Source organism: Thamnophis elegans, chromosome 5, assembly GCF_009769535.1.
Source record: "Thamnophis elegans isolate rThaEle1 chromosome 5, rThaEle1.pri, whole genome shotgun sequence".
Classification (NCBI taxonomy): Eukaryota; Metazoa; Chordata; class Lepidosauria; order Squamata; family Colubridae; genus Thamnophis; species Thamnophis elegans.
In genome coordinates, this window is record NC_045545.1 from 81,988,665 (window position 1) to 82,010,492 (window position 21,828).

General features: G+C 40.7%; 1 protein-coding gene across 1 annotated transcript in view; it reads left to right on the forward strand.

Moving 5' to 3' along the window:
* Nucleotides 1–3,943: 3,943 nt before the first annotated feature.
* DOK5 (docking protein 5) overlaps nt 3,944–21,828 on the forward strand; it is a 63,668-nt gene continuing 45,783 nt past the window's right edge. Inside the window, exon 1 of the mRNA XM_032218660.1 lies at nt 3,944–4,252. Within this exon, the coding sequence (XP_032074551.1) occupies nt 4,187–4,252 (66 nt within the window). The 5' untranslated portion in view covers nt 3,944–4,186. The remainder of the gene's footprint in view (nt 4,253–21,828) is intronic.

Consider the following 21,828-nt stretch of genomic DNA (forward strand, 5'->3'; position numbering starts at 1 on the left):
GGATGAAAACTGATCAAGGAGAGAGATTCAACCTAGAAATAAGGAGAAATTTTCTGACAGTGAGAACAATCAACCAATGGAACAGCTTGCCACTGGAAGTTGTGGGAGCTTCATCACTCGAGGCCTTCAAGAAGAGATTGGACATCTGTCAGAAATGTGTAGGTGGGGTCTCATGCTTGGGTCGGGGGGTGGCTAGATGACCTAAAACGTCCTTTCCAACTCTATTAATCTGATACAATCTATTACAAGCTTCTTCAGCTCATTCTCATACCAATTTCGTTGTATTTAAGTACAATGACAATAAAGATTATATTTACTTATTCAATGAAATAGATTGGTGCTTGGTTGGCGAAGGAATGAAGTAAGGCTATATATTCTCTCCTTATTTATTCAATCTATATGCAGAATATAGATTGAGAGAAGCTGGAGTGGAAGATGTATGCAATTTTATATTTGGAGAAAAAAAGCATCAATAATCTTTATTGGGATTTTGATAGCCAAAATGCAAATCAATTGCAAGCTTTAGTAATGAAAGTCATGGAGCACTGTGAAAATTGGGACTACAGTTAAATATAAAGATAATCAACCAGCCTTAGAACTGACCATGAAGACATTGAAATGGTGGATTGCTTTTCCCTTTTCAGATCACCTATCAACAATAAAAGAACCAGCAGTCAAGAAATTCATTCCAGATTAACACTTGATACGGTGGCAGTGAAGATCTTGGAGAAGATGCTGTGACGTGTTTATATGTATTGTACAAAAAATTAGAATTGTGCAGTCATTAGTTTTCTTTGTGCTACTCTACAAATGTAAAAGTTGGACATTAAAGAAATGGAAAGCAAAGGAGATGGAGGTGACTCCTGAGAATACCAGATAACAAACTTATTATAAATCAAGTCAATTTGGAATTCTCATTTGAAGCACAAATGAACAATCTCAAACTATAAGAGCCGAGGTGGTGCAGTGGTTAGGGTGCAGTACTGCAGGCCACTTCAGCTGACTGTTATCTGCAGTTCAGCGGTTCAAATCTCACTGGCTCAAGGTTGACTCAGCCTTCCATCCTTCCGAGGTGGGTGAAATGAGGACCCAGACTGTGGGGGCAATTTGCTGACTCAATTTGCTAAAAATTTGTAAACCGCTTAGAGAGGGCTGAAAGCCCTATGAAGCGGTATATAAGTCTAATAAATAAATAAATAAATAAATAAATAAATAAATAAATAAATAAATAAATAATATTTTGAACACATATATAGACCTAGCTGCTTAGAGAAGTCCATAATTTTGGGAAAGATGAATAGAAGGTGAAGAAGCATCCAGCACAGTGGTGGGTTGCAGGCGGTACGCCACAGTACGGGTGTACTGGAGCCTTCCCAGAGCACTGGATACCGTTCCGATTCGGTGCTCCAGAGGGCCCGCCCGCCCACCCGAGCTCCTTACCTGTCTTTTAAGGCTTCCATGCTTCCACGCATGTGCATGGTACATACAGCGCCTAGTGAAAGCGTTGTGGAGGCACTAAGATGCATGCGTGCGCTGCACATGTCCATGTGGACGCCACCGGGCCTGTTACAATAGGATCCGGAACCCACCACTGATCCAGCAATAATGTAAAGGGATAACTCATCCTGTAGCATATCTACACATGATCTATAAGAATTAACACTGAGTTAATGCTAACTAGCAGTTGTTATTATAGTATCATTATCATTTACAGCACAAGTGTTGACTGTAGAAAATTCTCATGTTCAATTTTGTGATATCATTTGGTATTAGAAGTTGCAAGGTGTTGGGCTGGAAAAATATGCGGTTAAGAGACATATATTTCCAATAGAATTAAGTTTCCTGAGATGGTGTTAGATTACAGCTTCAGAATTTGCAATCAGCACATCTTTGAACCCAAGGTGCGTGAAGCAGAATCCTCATCTTATTGACAATATAAGCACTTACAATCCTCCTTGGATACAGAACACATGTTAGAACACATATTATTTTTGAAATAAATGGTGGTGAGAGGGGGATGGTTGCAAAATACTAGGGACCCAATATCTTGTCACTGATAGTTCAGTTTTTTTCCTCCAATTTACTTCTCAGAAAATTATGTTCCTCTGCAAATAATTTTTCATATATATTATGACCATTATGTGTTTTTTATTTGTGCTGATAAATAAATAAAGGGAGACTAGTATAGATCTATTTCAAGCTATTTAGCTCTCATCAGCTAGCCATACCCTTACTGGGATTCAAACCTGTGCTGTATTGCATCTTAGGCAAACGTCTTAGCCATTAAGCCTTAACCCTTTCAGATCTTTAATTATTTATCAGCACAAATAAAAAACACAAACATAACAAAGGCAACAGTAAAAATATTGGGTTTCTGTCGTGATGGACTCTTGTGATGACACGATTGACAGATGATGGAAGCAGTTAGCTTCCTCCCATAATTGGGGCTTACCAGGGGTTGTGACTCTAAATATATGACCATTATATGTATACACAGTATGTCCTCTTGAGAAAATGCCATATCCAAAAGGAGAAAGGATCACCCTGTGAGGATGGTGACAAAGTAGGGACTTATTTTCATTGATTTTTTCTAGATTCAGAATCTAATATATCCTACAACATAAAGAGCAATATTTCCAACATTGCTATATCTTGCTAAATACATATTTGATTGACTGTGTGCCATCAAGTCAGTGTCAATTCTTATTGACCACGTAGGTAGATTTTCTCCAGGACAATCTAGCCTTAACCTGGCCTTTCAGATCTTTCAATGGTGGATCCATCACCACTGTAACTGGTTATCCATTCATCTTGGGGATGGTCATCCTCCTTTCATTCCATTCATCGGTCACAGCATCAGAGCCTTCTCCAGAGGACTAGGTCTTCAGAAAATAAGTCCAAAGTAAGATAATTTGAGCATAACCATTTGTGCCTTGAGTGAGAACTCTGGGTTGATTTGTTCAATGATCCATTTATCTTTGGCTATCCATAGTATATTGAGGAGTCATAGCTAATGCCAAACTTCAAACTCATTGATTAAATACATTACAGGATAATGTTCAACATTAAGATGCTCCAAGTAGCTCATAATGGAGTAAATTATTATTTTACTGTTAATTTACACTTATTATAGCTACCCGCTCCCATAGACTCTAGGAAATGGGACTCCATATCTCCCAGGGACATATTTATTTATTCATCTAGATGTGTTAGACTACAATTCTCATGGAAGCTTTTGCTCACCACAGCTGAAGGGCAGTGGTTTGAGGAAACTTGGTCCATTCTTAGTCTGATCATCACGCTAGTCCATTCTTGACATTGGACAAAGATGCTGGAGTAGAAGCTTACTGCCCTTGAAATTAGATCCCCACCTCTTCCTTGTATTATACCAGTGATGGCTAACCTTTTCATTGCTGCATGCCAAAAGCCCACACGTGCCCATAATGAAATGCACACGTGACACCCCCATGAGCCATGCCCCCAATCATTCTATATGTGCTCCCTGTATGTGCCTTGCCCTGCTACACATGCGCACATGACCTCACCCATTCCCCCTTGCTCCCTGCACATGCACAGCAGAGACCCCAAAACCAGCTGGCCAGCGGGAGGTGTGCATGCACCTATGGTGGAGCCGAGCTGGGGCGACGGCTCGCGTGCCCACAGAGAGGGCTCTACATGCCACCTGTGGTACAGGTGCCACAGGTTCACCATCACGCTGTTCTACTATAGGATTGTCACTTCCTCCGCCCCTCTAGTTGTGGATGGTGCTTCTGCCCTATCAGAAGTGAGGTGGCACAAAGAGGGAAAGTTGCTCCTGCATCCAGGAAGCAAGAGAGGGAACTGCGCTCCCTACTAGGGAAGTCAAGAAAGAACCGGGGAGGTGGGAGGAGGGAGAGTATTTGGGCTGATTCCCTTCTCTCATTCCGCTACGACCTCCGCAGCGTTCAAGCAACCGTTCTCTCTCTGAGAGAGAGCGAGAAAGAGAGCAGGAAAACAGTCGTCCTCGCTGACGAGCTTCTGGGTCAGGATTGGAGGATTTATCCCAAAGACGGATCGATCATCTGGGGTGGGTTAAGGGGGAGTTCAAACGGCAGCCAAGCGAGAAGCCAAACGAGCCAGGCGCAGCTACAAACTGGGTTGCGTTTGCAACTTTCCTCCAGCCCGCCTTCGTCCGCCGTAATCCGGGATGGCTTCCAATTTTAACGATATAGTAAAGCAAGGGTATGTCAAGATTAGGAGCAGGCGTTTGGGCGTAAGTATTTTACGATTGCTTTGGGGCGTCCTTCCTCTCCCCATTTCACCCCCCCCCCTCTCCCCATCCCCGCTTCTCCCCTTGGCATTTTCATCCGAGACTGAGCGGCAGGGTTTGAGACTTGCCAGATGCTCCTCGCGGCCGCCGGGTGGGTTGGTGGGAATCGGTCTGGGTGTCTGAAGGAAAAGAAAATCAAACCAGCGTCTGCTTTAGTGTTCTAGTTATTGACTTATCCCTTGCGGAGAGTTGAGTTTTTCCAGATCCTTGCGTTACGTACCCGAAAGAATTTCAAGGCACATTTCTACATAGCGGTTCAGCGAATGGAAAATAAGAGATCTGCGCTGGCGTTAAATGGGTATTTTCAGGGTTTTCAACTGTGCTGGTAGCAAGCACTGAATGTGGCAGAATCCTTCCTCAAAGGGGACTGGGGCGAGTGGTGTCTTGTGGTAATTGGGTTGGAGGCAATGGCTTGATTGGAAATTGATTTAGAAACCGGGAATCGACAGATTGAGGCAGTCTGTGTCCTAACTTTTCACCTCTTTCCTGAAGAGGAGCCTCCGTTAGTGGCACCTTGGAGACATGTAGCTTAATCCCAGGTAACTTCACTCAGAAGTGAGGCTTGGGGTGGATTGAGGTGCAATATTGGTTAGGGCAAAAGAACAAGCAAACTTCAGGACAGCTGTGCGATTGGCATTTGCAATGGGGTTTGGTTTAAAGTCTTGTGGCACCTTGGAGATGCGCAGCTTGCTTAATCCTAGGTAACTTCACTCAGAAGTGAGACCTGTGGTGGGTTGATGACTGGAACGGTGCAATATTGGCTTTTTATACAAAGAAGTAGACAATACTTTAAGAAAAATGTTGCGTAGAATTGCTGTCAAGGCAACAGGTGTCATTTAGAATCAAGCACAAACACAAACACAAACACAAACACACAGACATGATTACCTAGAAGTAAATCTTCATGGCTTCAGTAGGTCAGTTGCTTAGGAGTATAAATGTGCTGAAAAGTCCAAATTGATGCAACATATTCTTAGGAATAGAACTGCGGTGTTCATCCCACTTGAATAAAATCAGCCCTGCAAGTAGAAAAAAAACCTACATTATTTATACTTAATGAGTCTTGTATCTCATCATCTGCGCCAGAGAACTCTGAAGTTCTGCGGATACTAAACCAGTTGAATCCATCATGCTTTTGTTAGCTGTCTCTTTAAAATGTACTGTCACTCTGCATGTGAGTCACATGGAAATACCATTCAAGTAAACCCGTTCCTCCAAGTCAGATGTTGATGGTGTGTTTCCCCCCAGAGGATTCCTTCATTCATGAAACTTTTTATAGATCGGGGAAGTCAGTAAGCCTTTGACATGGAAAATAAATTTAGATAAATTTGAAACTGGAGTCTTGGGGAGATAACACCCATATCAATCCACCACAAGTCCTACTGTGCAGAGCTTAGTTTACTTAGTTTGTGTGCATAGAAAACTCTGTGTGGGAATTTTTATTTGTCATAAAAAAATACTTGGAACAGGTTTGCACCTCTTGATTTTTCGGAAGGGTCTCAATTTGGTTGTCATGTTTGTGCTGGAGCATTTCTTTCATTGTTTACCTATCCAGCACACTTTTTCAGTAAAAAAAAAACCCACAAAGATGCTAAGCATGAAAATATTAAGAGTCTTATGTTAAAATTGTGCACTGGACTGTTTTGTACCAGACAGTTGCTGGTGAATTGCTAGCTGTTTTGCCAGTTATTGTGGCTTCCCTTGAGAAGTTGATTCATAGACATCTGCAAGGCTTTAACTCTTTGGAGGCACATTGTCTGCAGTTTTGATAAACAATGGGGCCGATGTCTCAGATTTGGAAGAAATGGGATGCAATTTTAACTCAAGCGCCCTTCATTTCACCAGGTGGATAGTAAATGTCACTGGTACTGTAAAAATGGGAGAGCTTCTTTATAACTGAAAGGTTCACGCAGTGTGAACCTGGTGCTGTGTGCTGCCTATATGTGAGCGTTGGAAGAGCTATGTGGTTGAAAAGAATAAATGCACTGATAGAATAGAATAACAGAGTTGGAAGGGACCTTGGAGGTCTTCTAGTCCAACCCCTGCTTAGGCAGGAAACCCCACACCACTTCAGACAAATGGTTATCCAGCATCTTCTTAAAAACATCCAGTGTTAGAGCATTCACAACTTCTGGAGGCAAGTGGTTCCACTGATTAATTGTTCTAACTATCAGGGAATTTCTCCTTAATTCTAAGTTGCTTCTCTCTTTGATTAGTTTCCACCCATTGCTTCTTATCCTGCTCTCAGGGGCTTTGGAGAATAGCTTGACTCCCTCTTCTTTGTGGCAGTTCACACAGCGATCCTGGATACCTGTTCCTAATTGTACACAGGTAGTCCTTGACACAACCATTTGTTAGAAACTGTTAGAAGTTACAATGGCACTGAAAAAGTAACATATGACTGGTCCTCACACTTACAAGTGCCACATCATTCCCATGGCCCTGTGACCATGGGTGCATGGCAATCATGTATTTAAACTAAAGAGCAGTGGTTAGAATCCAGTATTGCAGGCTATTACTGCTGCCTGCTGCCTGCCTGCCAATCTGGCAGTTTGAATCTCACCAGGCTCAAGGTTGACTCAGCCTTCCATCCATCCAAGGTCAGTAAAATGAGGACCCAGATTGTTGGGGGCAAGAGGCTGCCTCTGTAAACCATTTACAGAGGGCTGTAAAACACTGTGAAGCAGCATAGAAGTCTAAGTGCTATTGCTATTTACGATAGTTGCAGCATCCCAGGGTTATGTAATTACCATTTGTGACTTTCTCATCCAGCTTTCAACAAGCAAAATCAATCGGAGAAGCGGGATTGACTTAAGGACTGCAGTGATTTGCTTAACAACTGTAGCAATAAAGATCATGAAATCAAGATGTCATGCTTCATAACGGAAATCCTGATCCCAATTGTGGCCTTAAATCGAGGACTGTCTGTACAAATATAATTCCTAATTTTTAGTGACCTATTATATATTTCTAAGTAAAGATGTTCAGATTAGCATCTCCAAAGCTTGGAAATTTCTGAAGAAGACAAAATGGGCTGGAGGTTATGTTTACTACATCACTATCTTATCTCTCCTCCTAAATGCTTAAAAAATGTCTACTTTGCCTCCTTCGTTTTAGTTTTACAATAAATAAGGTAAAAGTAAAGGTTCCCCTGCACATGCGAGCACCGCCCTCCCCAGTTGTTTCTGGCTCTAGGGGGCAGTGCTCATCTCCATTTCAAAGCCAAAGAGCCAGCGCTGTCCAAAGACGTCTCTGTGGTCATATGGCTGGCATGACTCAACACCGAAGGCACATGGAACACTTTTACCTTCCCACCAAAGCTGTTTGTTCTACTTGCATTTTTTAATTCGCTTTCAAACTGCTAGGTTGGCCGAAACTGGGACAAGTAACTGGAGCTCATTCCATTACGTGGCGCTAAGGATTCTAACTGCTGAACTGCCGACCTTCTGATCAACAAGTGTCTTAGCCACTTAGCCACTGTGTTCCAACTTACAATGAATACATATGGTCAATTAGGAAAAGTGAGAGATCATTATTTGATTTCTATATGGCACTAGTATTATGGTTTTTGTTTAATTGTATTTAGGAAATAAATGACATTGGTTTTTTTTACAATATGCTAAACCAAACCAAATAAAGGGTTTAATGTGATGTATGAACAATATTTTGCACTAACCCAAATAACTTTATGGCTAAACTGAACCTGACATTACTTGGGTATTAGTCCCAAATTATAACATTTATACACCATTGTATAGAACAAGGAGGCAAGCTAATACCTTCTAAGCATTTTGGAATGCACTTTCCATTATCACTAGCTAAGAATTTGAAAATAAGTTGGTGCAGGAACACGTCCAGTTTCCAGTCTGTCTGGTCCTCCAGTTTCAGAATAGAAGGAAGATTTCTTTTGTTGATAATGAGTGGATTAGGGGGATCATGTTGACATTCAATCCAGACAAGATGGAATGGATAAATATGACTCAAAGTTTAACTTTGATTAGACAGTGTTCCACTTCTCCTGAAAGTACCAGCCCTCTCTGTTTGGGAGTGCTGTTTGATGCTCAGGGATTAATTTTTTGCACAGCCATATCTAGTGTGATAAATGTGACCCTTCCTGGGCTGATCAGATTCAATATCTTAGCCTTGGATGCATTCATCTTAACTATCGCAGCACACTTGCATCAGGCTACCGAGAGCTAGTGGGATGCAGTTAAAAGGACAAATGAGAACCCGAAGGATCCGTCTTCAAGTCTAAAGACCATTCAAAAGAGAGAATAAAAAAGGTCAAAAAGGGAACACAAAGACCAAAAAACTCCTCCGCAGCTATCAACACTCAGATGAGCAGAGATTAACTCCAGGATTAACATTACCCTAACAATCAATAAGTAAAGTAAACCCTAATTAAGGAACTGCCAAGCAAACCACCAAAACCAAACCAACCAACCCTGACAGAGCAAGTCAGTAGGATGTAAAAGGAGAACAAATCTCACTCCCTATTAGCACTGATGATAGTACCCAGTTTGGTAATGAAACATCTGCAAGAAAACAACTATGTTCAGAGAACACCAAGGGCTTCTCATTTTTTCAAGTCTCCCATCAACTATAGAACTACACATAGGATACTTTGCACTACCCACTCTTCATTTCAGATCAAGAAGAAGGATGCTATTGGAGCAGGAGCTGCTGTGCATGCTAATCTTACTTTTTGTTTATTTACAAAAAAAGCAAAAATGAATGAATGAATGGTGCAAAATTCAGCAGCTAGGCTCCTGCATCACCCAATGGCTGTCTTGAAGGATCTGCATTGATAGCAAATTGTCTACTAAGCACAATATGCCGTGTTTGGTTTAAATAAAGAAGACTGAATCAATTTTGATTCCTGGTAACTACATGGATGTACACTGGCATTAGCAAAGCAGAAGCAAATGGGATTCTCTCATAATGTGAATTTTGGTGTTGCTTCTAAGTATGTAAGGGACAGAGTTTTTGTGGTGAAGCCCTAATGCACATTTTGGCATTCAGAGGACAGTTCTGGATTCTGTGGACATGTCTGTAGTTTTCCTGGTAATGGTATGGAAGGTTACTATTGTCTTTGAGGGTGTTTTTTGACTTCCCAGTTGAAGATATATAGCAGATATATCCTTCTGGTTATCCATTCAAGTTCTAAGAAAGTAAGACCTTGCTTAATTGTTTTGGTGTCCACCAAGTTTGGCTATATTCTGCCACTTGTTTTGAAATAAACTTACGTATGACAGGGGTGGGTTTCTTCCAGCATTACTGCTGGTTTGATGCATGCGCGATTTTGCGCACATGTGCACTTGACTATAAATAGGTCTGCAGATGCGCAGAATATTTAAAAAGGTGAAAAAAAGATGTTGCGGCGACCAGGGAGCCAGTTTGGGGGCATGGCGAGCTTGCTGTCTTTACCGGTTCGGAGACCCAGTTGCTATTTCCCCTACTGGTTTCACTGAACTGGTGTGAACTGGTAGGAACCCACCTCTGAGGTATGGCTTCCTGTCTTTCAAGAGGCCTTATCTGAAGAGGTCTCCATTGTCAGAGGCCTCTTGCTATGGGAGTGAGAGAAGACTTGTATAAAATCGTTTGGGTTGCACTTACTCCCCCGATCTTTACCATTAGAAGACTAACTCATTTCAACAGGCTTCTAATTGTTAATGGTAGTCATAGTAAATGGAGTTAATTTTGTTAATATCCCGATCGCAATAATTATATGATGCTCTGACATTTTTATGCATGTTTATTATCATGATTATTATCATTACTGTGCTTGTGTTAATTTGATTAATTTAAACCTAATTACTTAAATTGGTTTACTATGGATATTTGATGTGTATGATTATGTTGTTACCCACTGGGAGTCATCATAAAATATAGCTATGTACAAGCATGATAAATAAACACCAATTATTTTATTGTTCCTCTAATCAGTATTTTTTTTTAATATTCTGCTTTTGTTTCTAAATTTTGTAGATGTTTTGAATACTTACCAAAATAAAAAGGCAGAGTAAAAATCAGAAAAGCAAATAAATAAGAGTTTTAAATCCTTATTTTGACTTTTAACAATCTTTTCAGCTTTCTGGACAAGGTTGTTGCTAGTATGAGGTATAAATCAAAGAGATGGAATAAATTCGAATTAAAAAAAATCCCTCCCACCAGCCCACCTCATCAAGTATATGGATTTAGATTGCATGTGGAGTAATTAATGTAACATTACTACAACCAGAGGTGATATCCAGCCGGTTCTCTCCTGTTCAGGTGAACTGGTATCAGTGGCTGCGGGTGGCTCTGCTCACCCGCCCCGACATAATGCACGAGCACTGCACATGCACAAAAGGCGGTGCACATGCGCAGATGAGGTGCATGCGCTCATATTTGCGAACCGGTAGGGAAGGTAAGTGAATCCTACCACTGCTACAAACCATACTTTGAGATTGTGGCTAAGGTAGACAACTTTAACCACAGTTTCAACCTTGAAATGATTTTAAAGCCTAACTTAAGTAAAGTTAATCATATCAAATAATTATACCTATAGAGGGCCATTATATAATCTCCCCTCATTCTCCTGTTCTCTATTTAAAGGATCCTGATTGTGCATTGTGCGTTTTTCAATGTATGGGCTTAGCTCCTTGTGGAAAGTGGTTCTTGAATCTGAGACACTGAACAGAGGAATGAAGAGAGCAGTTGATTCTGATCTTTCAATTCCCATGTACTAGATGACCATCTAGAACAGGGGTGTCAAACTCAAGGCTCGTGGGCTAAATCCGGGCCGCAGGATGCTTAGATCTGGCCCAAGGGGCCAAACTGGAAACAGCAAAGGATCAGCCCAAGGTGCCTCTGCTAGTAAAAATGGGATTGAGCAGCCATCCCAAGCTCCATTTTCACTGGCAGAGGGTTGCAGGAGACTGTCGCAGCCAAAAACGGAGGTTGGCTTCATCAGCAGAGCTCTCAGGCCACTGTTTGGACCTCTGATACAAGTGCTGTCAAGCTGGCCATGCCCACCCTGGCTACGCCCACCCAAGCTCCCCAAGGTCAAACACAACCCTGATGTGGCCCTCAATGAAATCGAGTTTGACATCCCTGATCTAAAATAAGGGCTCTCAACTTGAGCTCTTATTTTAGGTCCATCTTCTTTCTGGGCTTATGTGAACTTAGATGGACGAACTTTATCAAATTTACTTTCACTAATCTTTAACTAAAATGTAGCTTTTTATTCTGTAAAGTAGATAGAAAGCAATGGCAAAATGTTTCTTAACATTAATAAGCCTCACTAAAATTATTACACATTAAAAACGGAGATTGCCTTATTTATTTATTTATTTACTTGCTTATTTATTTACTGCTTATTTATTTACTTCCTTATTTATTTACTTCCTTATTTATTTACGTATTTACGTATTTACGTATTTACGTATTTACGTATTTACGTATTTACGTATTTACGTATTTACGTATTTACGTATTTACGTATTTACGTATTTACTTATTTACTTATTTACTTATATACGTATACTTATTTACTTATTTACTTGATTGATTGATTGATTGATTTCTACAGCTGCCCATCTCAACAAGCGATTCTGGGCAGCATAAAACAGGCATAAAACAATTAAACTAACATTGACATTGGTTTAATGGATTAATTAAAAAGTATATTAATAATGTCCAAATTGGCTATTCTTAAAATATTTTGATAATTGAGGTTCTTTGGCTTCCTTTGTAATAACATCTATATCAGAGATGATATTCCGCAAGTTCTGATCAGTTCTGTAGAACCGATAGCAGAAATGTTGAGTAGTTCGGAGAACTGGTAAATACCACCTCTGACTGGCCCCACTCCCATCTATTCTCTGCATCCAGAGTCCCAGGTGATTGGGAGGAAATGAGGACTTTGCAGTAACCTTCTCCTGGAGTGGGGAATGAATGGAGAATTTAAAGTATCCTTCCCCTGGAGTGGGGTGGGAATGAGGATTTTATAGTATCCTTCCCCTGCCATGCCCACTAAGCCCCGGCCACAGAACCAGTAGTAAAAAATTTTTGAATCCCACCAATGATCTATATATGTTTTATGCAATTCAATCATTTTTTCCTGAGAAGTGTTTAAAGGCTTCACCAAACTCTCAAAGGACTGGATGGTACAAAAAGGTTACAAACCATGGTCTAGATAAAACCTTAGTTTGCAGGAGATTTAAGAGCAGCTAATGACTTTGTGCCACACTGTGCTTGCCTATAGTCTTTTTTCCAAATGTATATGCACTGTAGATAGATGACCTGCTGGGAAGCCAGAATTCACTACTGCAGAGTGGCCTGTGAGAGCTTAAAGTCACCTTTTATACTGCAGTTAATACGGAAGAATGAAATCCATGTGTACAGAGAAAGGCTGCAGCCAAGGTGAAAAGCCATAGATCCCGGCTGTGTATTACAAGGAGTGGCAGCAAGGTCACACAACATGAAGCCTCTCCCAAGATCGTTTACCTTGAAAAATAATAAATCAGATGCGTTTGTGGTTATTGTCCACTTAAAGCCATTCCAGAGAACTTTGGGACATATAATGGCGCCCAAGAGTTGTAAAATACTTTCATTGCTTGTCCAAAGAGCATCAAGGGGAATGGATACAGAGAGCTCAGAACTGATGGGAAATCCACTGGCCAGTGGAAAGTGGATAAAATAGTTTTAAGAGCCACACATTGCTTTCTTCTTGTTGTTTTTAAAGAGCCCTGTATAACTAGAGGTCATTTCAGAATTTGTTTACTTAACAGTATTTATGGACGAACTTTCAGCCAGCACAGTCGTGGTGGTTTAGAATGGAACACAATGAAAGGCATCCATGGGCCACAATTCTAAAAAATAATGATAATAATACGAAGAGGAAAAAAGGGAAGTCAATCAATAAACTGAAATCCCTTATTTTTAGGCTGAGATTTAGGTCGCGAAAACGACCCCATGCGGCTACCGAGAGCAACGGACTTCTGCATTTCTTTGCTGTCTCTTAATAGTCATACAGTTTCATTTATTTAGTCTTGATATAGCAGTATTAATTGCTTCTAAAATGGTAGGAATGAGCGCAATGGATTTAGTCACCATAACGGATTTCGCTGTGCTTTTCATGATCAACAGCTGCATTGTTAAATAGTAGAGAGTAGCTCAGAGTTGAATCTAGTAGTTAAGAGAGGTGGGTTCCTATGGAGCAGTTTGGCCGAGTAGATAGTAACTTGGCCTGCCACGCCCCTGAACTGGTTCTATCGGAGGCGCAGCCATCTTTGTTTTCTGGTTCTGTGCATTTACAGAACAATATTAATTGCAAAAAATTAAGTTTTTTCCCTTTTTCTAACATTGTGCCCATATGCAGACCTTTTTAGTGTAAATGGCGCAATTCTTTTTGCGCGCCAAACGGGCAGGGATGCAGGCAGGAATCCACCCCTGGTGGTTAAGACACCAAGCTAGAAACCAGGAGACTGTAAATTATAGTCCCACCTTAGGCATGAAAGTGCCTGGGTGATTTTGGGATAGTCGCTCTCTGTCAGGCCACAACATCAAGCTTTAAGCAACAAGCCAGTCAGTCAATTCCTATTATAAACAGTGGATCAAAGTTTGGTTAATTTAAAAAGCAGACCCTGTACCTGAGGAAAAAAGCTAGGAATTAAAAATAGATAATTTTGTTACCTAGTCAGGTAATGAAACATCTTGCAAACAACCAACAAAGCTCAGAGACCACCAAGGACTCCGTAATATTGTTAAATGCCCGAATTGGTTGAAATGAAACACTATTGATAGTTTCTATAGATAGCTGAACACCAAAGTTTGTGGCATAACCAAGGGAAATGTGTAAAATCACATAAAACATTAAAATATATAAAGTAATCTACATACATATTTGCAGATGCAGGCAGCAGCAATTACAAATAGGGGCTGCAGGAAAATGAATTACAGAGGGGTAGCTAAGGACTATAGCTTCAGACATATAATCTAGGTAGTTTACTCTTTGTATAATAAACCCCAAAAAAGTTTTACATGCAGTTTAAATGGGCAATTTCGTAGAAAGAATTATTTCTATATCAGCAGATATGCTCTGCTGATTATCACGTCTCTACATCTTGCCATTTTATACATATAAAAAAATTCCATCCTTGGCTCACAATGTGGAAAATATTATTACGTGTTCTATTTATTTTATAACGTTCTTTCTCATTTTTAGCCCAAGAAGGAAGCCATGGCAACTTCCAAACTGTAGTTAAAATAAAAAAAAAATATTAAAAAAAATAGTTGTAATTTTTAGTTTATAAAATTATTATTTTATACATTGAACATAGCTATAAATTTGGGGATACGTCCATTTGAACACAATAGACTGAATGAAATCATGTCTATGGATGGATTTTATTTAGTGTGTTAAACTATGTCAAATGCGGTTTTCGCTCTAATATTTTGTTTGGCTTCCGACACTGTCCACGTTGCAGGGTGAACTGAATTCCTTTTAATCACAAAAGTAGTTTGCTTCCATAGTAATAATGCCTTAATAATACAATCCATTATAGAGATTATCCATTAACAAAATGGAATTTTGTGTTTCATTTCCTCACATAGAAGTTATCTGCTTACATGTTCTAATTCAAACTCCCTGCTTCCTGTCGGTGAATTTAATGAGCTGTTGTACAATTACTGTGACAGAAACATTCTACTCCTAGCAAAACATTCACCATATCTTCTCTCTAAAGCGTTTGTCTAGACATAGCTAGGCATTTCTTCTAGTGTGGTCCCATGATATTCTTCCTAGTTTTTAAATCACCCTTGCGGGCCTCCTAAAGATTTTGCACAGCTTATCAAAATCCATGTTCACATTGTTGGAAGAAATGTGCATCTGGGTTCAGTTCCAAGTGGGAAGAAAGATGCTGGAAACAATGGTGACTGCTTGGAAAGATGGTTTTAATGGTGGACAGGACCACGTGGTTTTGAGGTCCTGGGCAAAAAGGGGAAGAGATGCTGACAGCGCCTGGGTTTTATGCCCTCTCTGGGCATTTGAATTTGAGCTTGTATTCTGATTGGTTGTCAGACTCCCATGGGGCCATGACAGGGGTGAAATCTACTTACCTTCACTACTGGTTTGCAAATGTGAGTATACACAAGCCACCTCCTTGCATGGACCTTCTGTGCAAGTGCAGAGCATCAAAAACGGATGTGATGATGTCTGGATGGGTGGGTGGAGCCTGCTACTGAGCACGCCTGCAAAGGTAACTAGAACAGTGAGGGAGGAAGGGAATCCGCTTTCTAGCTAATATAAATCACATGTCACAGCTGATTGTAAAAAACACCGGTTCGCCCGAACTGGTAGCATTTTTTTAAACTACTGGTTCAGGCAAACCAGTAGCATTTTTTTACTACTGGTTCAGGCAAACCGGTCCGAACCAGTAGCATTTCATCCCTGGGCCATGCAGGTTTGTAGGTTATCTGTGTCCCAGGCTTAGTTGAGCCTTGCTTGGTGATGTCATTTCCCAGGTGCCATGTGCTGAGTTCTGTTGCTAGATGGGTCCTATTATGTCCTGGAGGCCATGTCTTTTGTGTTGTAGATGAACTGGCCCAGCCTTCCTAGGGCTATTTGCAAAGGTGGGACTGCTTTCTAAGAGGATGTTTCTCCTTTTCTCATCCAGGGAGGTATAATATTCTGCTTTTAAAATATTCTTAGAATATTTCATTTTCCTAGGAGAGGGGTGGGTGCTAACTTCCTACAACAAGCCCTGCAATCATAAATAATACCCCTGTCCTGCCACGGACTGTAACATGAAGAAGAATTCCATGTGGAGAGCTTGTGTTTATTTTTAGAATGTGAGCAGAGTTGACCTGGACATTCCATAGTGACTTCCTTCCTGCAACTTTGATATCCTATTTAAATAGGGAATCTGAGGACATGATATGGAATTGCCAGTATCCAGTCTTGGATAGGAGCCATCCAAAGTCTTCATAGACTCTTTTCCCCTCTACTGAGTGAGAGTAGTTCTACCTATTTCTTTGCAACTTCTTTCTCACATTCTTTAGCAGTGATGGGCAGTTTTATGATCAGTGCAGTGGTGGGATTCAGATTTATTTTTACTACCGGTTCTGTGGGCATGGTGTGGTTTGGTGGCTGTGGCTTGGTGGGCATGGCAGGGAGCATGGCAGGGGAAGGATACTGCAAAATTTGATATCGTATTTAAATAGGGAATCTGAGATACCTATTTCTTTGTAACTTCTCTTTCACATTCTTTAGCAGTGATGGGCATTTTTATGATCAGTGCAGTGGTGGGATTCAATTTTTTTTACTATCGGTTCTGTGGGCGTAGCGTGGCTTGGTGAGCGTGGCTTGGTGGGCGTGACTTGGTGGGCGTGGCAGGGGAAGGATAGTGTAAAATCCTCATTTCCACCCTACTCCAGGGAAAGGATAATGTAAAATCCCCATTCCCTCCCCACCCAACTAACCTACTTTCCAGCTCTGTTCTCCCATGCAGGGCAAGACGACCCAGCCGATCAGCTGGGACTCAGGAGGCAGCAAATAAATGAGGGCAGGGCCAGCCAGAGGTGGTATTTGCCGGTTCTCTGAACTGCTCAAAATTTCTGCTACTGGTTCACCAGAACCGATCAGAATTGGTTAAATACTGAATCAGTGGCAGTGAAAAAGTTGAGTAGCAGCAAAATCATTATGGCATTAAGTTTACAGCTTACAAAAACTGTAAAATAAAAATACATACGTGGCTGGAAAAAAAATGACAAAGCAGTACATTGACTTAAAGTCAGAAATATATTTGTTGGGGATCTTATCCGGAAAATATAGTAAGGGGGATGCGTATCTAATTATTCATGTGTTAACTGCAGCTAGAATTGTATTTGCACAAAATTGGAGAAGTGATCCCCACAGATGAGAATGTGGTCAGGAAAACATTAGACTGTGCAGAAATGGATAGACTACTGCTAGCAATTAAGGAAAAATAACAAATTGAATACTACATGACATGGAACTTATTTTATCAATGGTTAGATAACAAAAACAGAAGTTAAACACAAGGAAACAAAAGAAAAAGATTAATGCTTTAAGGCAATTCTGCACTAATCCCTTTCATGCTGTTCATGCCTCTTTCATGAACACCTTCAGAACTTCTAGTCTGGGTTGCAATGTGTTGTCAGCAGGACAGGATGCTCAGTGCAGATTGCAGTCACTGCAAGACCTAACAAAATAAAAGAGTTGGAAGGGACCTTGGAGGTCTTCTAGTCTAACCCTTTGGTCAAGTGGGAGACTTGTATCATTTTAGATAAATGGCTGTCCGGTCTCTTCTTGAAAACCTCCAATGATGGAGCACCCACAACTTAATCAGCATCCCACTGATTAATTGTTCTCACTGCCAGGAAATTTCTCCTGATAGAAGACATTATTTTTTTCTTTGATAAGTTTCCATCCATTGTTTCTTGTCTTGCCTTCTGGTGTTTTGGCAAATAGGTTGACCCCATCTTCTTTGTGGCAGCCCTTTAAATATTGGAACATTGCTATCAAGCCATTCCTAATCCTTCTTTTCCCTAGACTAGTAAAGGTAAAGGCTCCCCTCGCACATGTGTGCTAGTTGTTCTGGATTCTAGGGGTTGGTGCTCATCTCTGTTTCAAAGACAAAGAGCAAGCACTGTCCGAAGACGTCTCCATGGTATGTGGCCAGCATGACTAAATGCCGAAGGAGCATGAAATGCTGTTACCTTCCCACCAAAGGTGGTTCTTATTTTTTCTACTTGCTTTTGAATTGCTAGGTTGGCAGAAGATGGGACAAGTAACGGGAGCTCACTCCGTTACGCGGCACTAGGGATTCAAACCACCAAACTGCTAACCTTTCTGATTGACAAGCTCAGCCTCTTAGCCACTGAGCCATCACATCCCCCCTTCCCTAGACTACACATACCCAATTCCTGCAACAACTCTTTGTATGTTTTTGCCTAATAATCTTTGTTTCTCTTTTCTGCATACTTTCTAGAGACTCAACCAGTGGTGGGTTTCTAATTTTTTTGCTACTGGTTCGCTCGTGTGTGCTCGTGCACTCATGCGCACATACAACACTTCTGTGCATGCGCAGAAGCTTCTGCACATGCGCAGAAGCGTCTGGGCAGGTGGGTGGAGCCTCCTGCCACCAGTACTACCAGTTCACCTGATCTGGGCTGAACTGAGAGCAACCCATCTCTGGACCCAACCTATTTTTTAGATTGTGGTGACCAAAACTGGATGCAGTATTCCAAGTGTGGCCTTACCAAGGCATTATAAAGAGGTCCTAGCACTTCATTTAATCTTCACCTGATTGGTTATTTTTCTGCTTCTTGACTTCCCCATTTGAACTGGTCTCCCACCTTTTCCTCTTGGGGAATGTTCCCTTCTTACTATTCCAGTGTCTTCCCTTCCCTTTTCCAAATATGTGCACCCATGAATGCCTTTAATCCTTCTTCCCACATTACCTCCTTTGACATTAATGGAAACCCTTTCTATTTTTATTTTTTTCCCCTTGATGGTATCATCATAGCTGTGATGCCACTGTAATCTAAGTAAAAGGGAATAAGTTGTTTCCCCTCCCCCCTCCATACACATTTCCAAACCACAGCCAGAAAAGAAAAATGAATGTTGAAGAATATATGTAGGACAGATTGATCTCATTTCTATGTTAGTAATGAAAAAGAGTGAATTAATTCAAAACTTTGTTGAAGTCATTTTTAAAAGAATATGGAAAGATAAGATGGGCAAAAGATGCTAAGAAGGAACTCATATAACATGAAGGTATAACTCTTTCTGTGATGCAATTTCTAAAATTTCTTTGTGCCCAATTCTTTTTGAAAACTTAGCCCACATTTGGAGTCCAGAAACAATCGTCTGTTTGAGTTTTATATATCCATAAAGATGCACAGATCCAAGACCTCATTTGGGGTTAAGGCTAGAAAAATTATGATTTTCTTCAAATTGTCCCATCTGATCAACTATCCAAATTCAGAATAAAATTTCTTGAAACAATGCAATGCTTGTCTCTAGCATGGGTGAAATGCAAAAAAAACCAACCAAACCAAAAAAATCATCCCTATTTTATTTTTTTCCCAGCAGAATGGAACAAAATGCAAGCTAATTAGATAATAATGACATGATCGAGATTGCCAACTTTGATTAAAATCAATGTAGAGGTTTCCAGGTTGCAAATTTCTGAATTGGGGAAATAAAATGCCTGTTAATTAAGGCTGTTTTGAGATAGAAATTGATGAAATTTACAATGATGATCAGGGGGTGAGATTCAAAATTTTCAGCAACCGGATCTCTGCCAGTGGGCGTGGCCATGGTGGGCATGGCCTACTCAGCCTCCTGCACCACGGCCAGGGAGTGTTTTCACCATCCTCAGGCTCTGGAGGCTTCCCTCAAGCCTTCAGGAGGGCGAAAACTCCCTCCCCCTGGCTCCAGAGTCCCTCCGAAAGCCATAAATGGGCCCATTTCTGGACTTCTGGGAGGCCCATTTTTTGCCCTCCAGGCTTCGGAGGCTTTTTTTTTAGCCTCTCGGAGGGCACAAAGAGTCTTCCCCAAACTCTGTAGGTCCTTCGGACTTCCGGAACTTCCAGGAGACCTGTTTTTCGCTCTCCCAGAGTCTTCATGCAGGCTCTGCACTTACCTGGCATCCAACACAGGTTGTGTGGAGACTCCTGGGAGGGGAGGGGCATGGTGGGCGGGGCCAGCCAGTCCTTGCAACTACCAGTTCGGCAAATCAGATGTAAAATTAGCATCCGGTTCACCCAAACTGGTCCGAACTGGCTGAATCCCAACCTTGATGATGATGGCTTTTTCCAAATCACTGCGCCAGATTTCTCTTTCTTCCCCCCTCCCCCACTCTCTCTTACAGACACAAACAAAGACAAATGAGATAGTTTCAGGATTTGCTATACAGTAGGGAAAGATGTGTGCAAAGAATGGTAATACTTTTCAGTGATTCAGTGTGCTGTTTACTTCATTGTAAATTCATTTATACTCCCAACATACATTAAAGTAAATTGCATATTACAGGAATGGCAATCTATTTGACCAATTATTGCTGAGTTCTAAAAAATTTCTTCTATTGAACAAAATCAGATAGTATGAAAATAACAAAATTTACAATAGAATTGCCACCTTATATGCTGAAGAAAATCATTTACTTATCTTAGTCAAATGGGAAATCTATTTATCTATTCCTTAGTAGCCACATGTCAACCGTATTTAAAAAATAGAGAAATATATGTATTGCACCTTCTTTCAGTTGCTCAATGTTATCATTTGTCCATTTAATTCCTATTTATACTGTGTCCCTATGCCTAAAACGTTGCAAAGTATCCTACTGAAAATAGAAAAATCAGTTTCTGAGTAAGTTTTTTTTTTTTAAAAAATAGTGTTATAAAAGAAGTCTTGCTCATATGATCCAATGAAATCAGAAGCAATGGAAGTAATACTTCCTATGTTCTTGTGTGAGAATTTATGTTGATCTTATTACCGGAACAAACAGCTTAGAAGCTCATTAGATTTCCATTCCAAGAAAAGATTGAGCAGGAATTTCTCAGGGAGATATTAAGTGCATAGGATACAACCTTAGGACATATTTTTGGATCAGACAACAGGACTGAAATTGAACCAGGTGTCACTAGGGAACAGACAATACAAACCAAGAAAGAATGGTAATTCGGAGCATCTAAAGTTCCCCACTATGTTGCTATTATGTCCTCAAATTAGTCTTCAGATAGGAATACCCTATATAATAGGTAAAGGTTTCCCTGCACATATGTGCTAGTCGTTCCCGACTCTAGGGGACAGTGGTCATCTCCATTTGAAAGCCGAAGAGCCAGCACTGTCCAAAGATGTCTCCATGTTCATGTGGCTGGCATGACTAAAAACCAAAAGCACACAGAACGCGGTTACCTTCCCAACAAAGGTGGCCCCTATTTTTCTACTTGTATTTTTTACATGCTTTCGAACTCCTAGGTTGGCAGAAGCTGGGACAAGTAACGAGAGCTCACTCCATTACACGGCACTAGGGATTCAAACCACTGAATTGCCGATCTTCTGATCGAAAAGCTTAGCGTCTTAGCCATTGAGTCACCATGTCCCATATATGTGCAATTTAAAAAAATCTGATATATGCCTTTAAAGCAGAGGCTTCTCATATCCCATCACTCCTCAATGGTGCCCTATAAACTGGACTTCTAAAATTCCTAATTAGTTTGGCCAGCTAGGAATTCTGAGAGTTGAAGGCCATGTATATTCTTTGAACCCCCCCCTCCCCAATTCTCAATCTGCAGTACAGGTAATACTCGACTTATGACCATAATTGAGGCCAACATTTCTGTTGCTAAGTGAGACCATTAAGTGAATTTTGCCACATTGTACAGCCTTTCTTGCCATCGTTGTTAAGTGAATCACTGCAAGTGTTAAGTTAGTAATACTAACTTAAGTGAATCTGGCTTCGCCATTGACTTTCCTTGTAAGAAGCTTGCAAAAGATGATCACA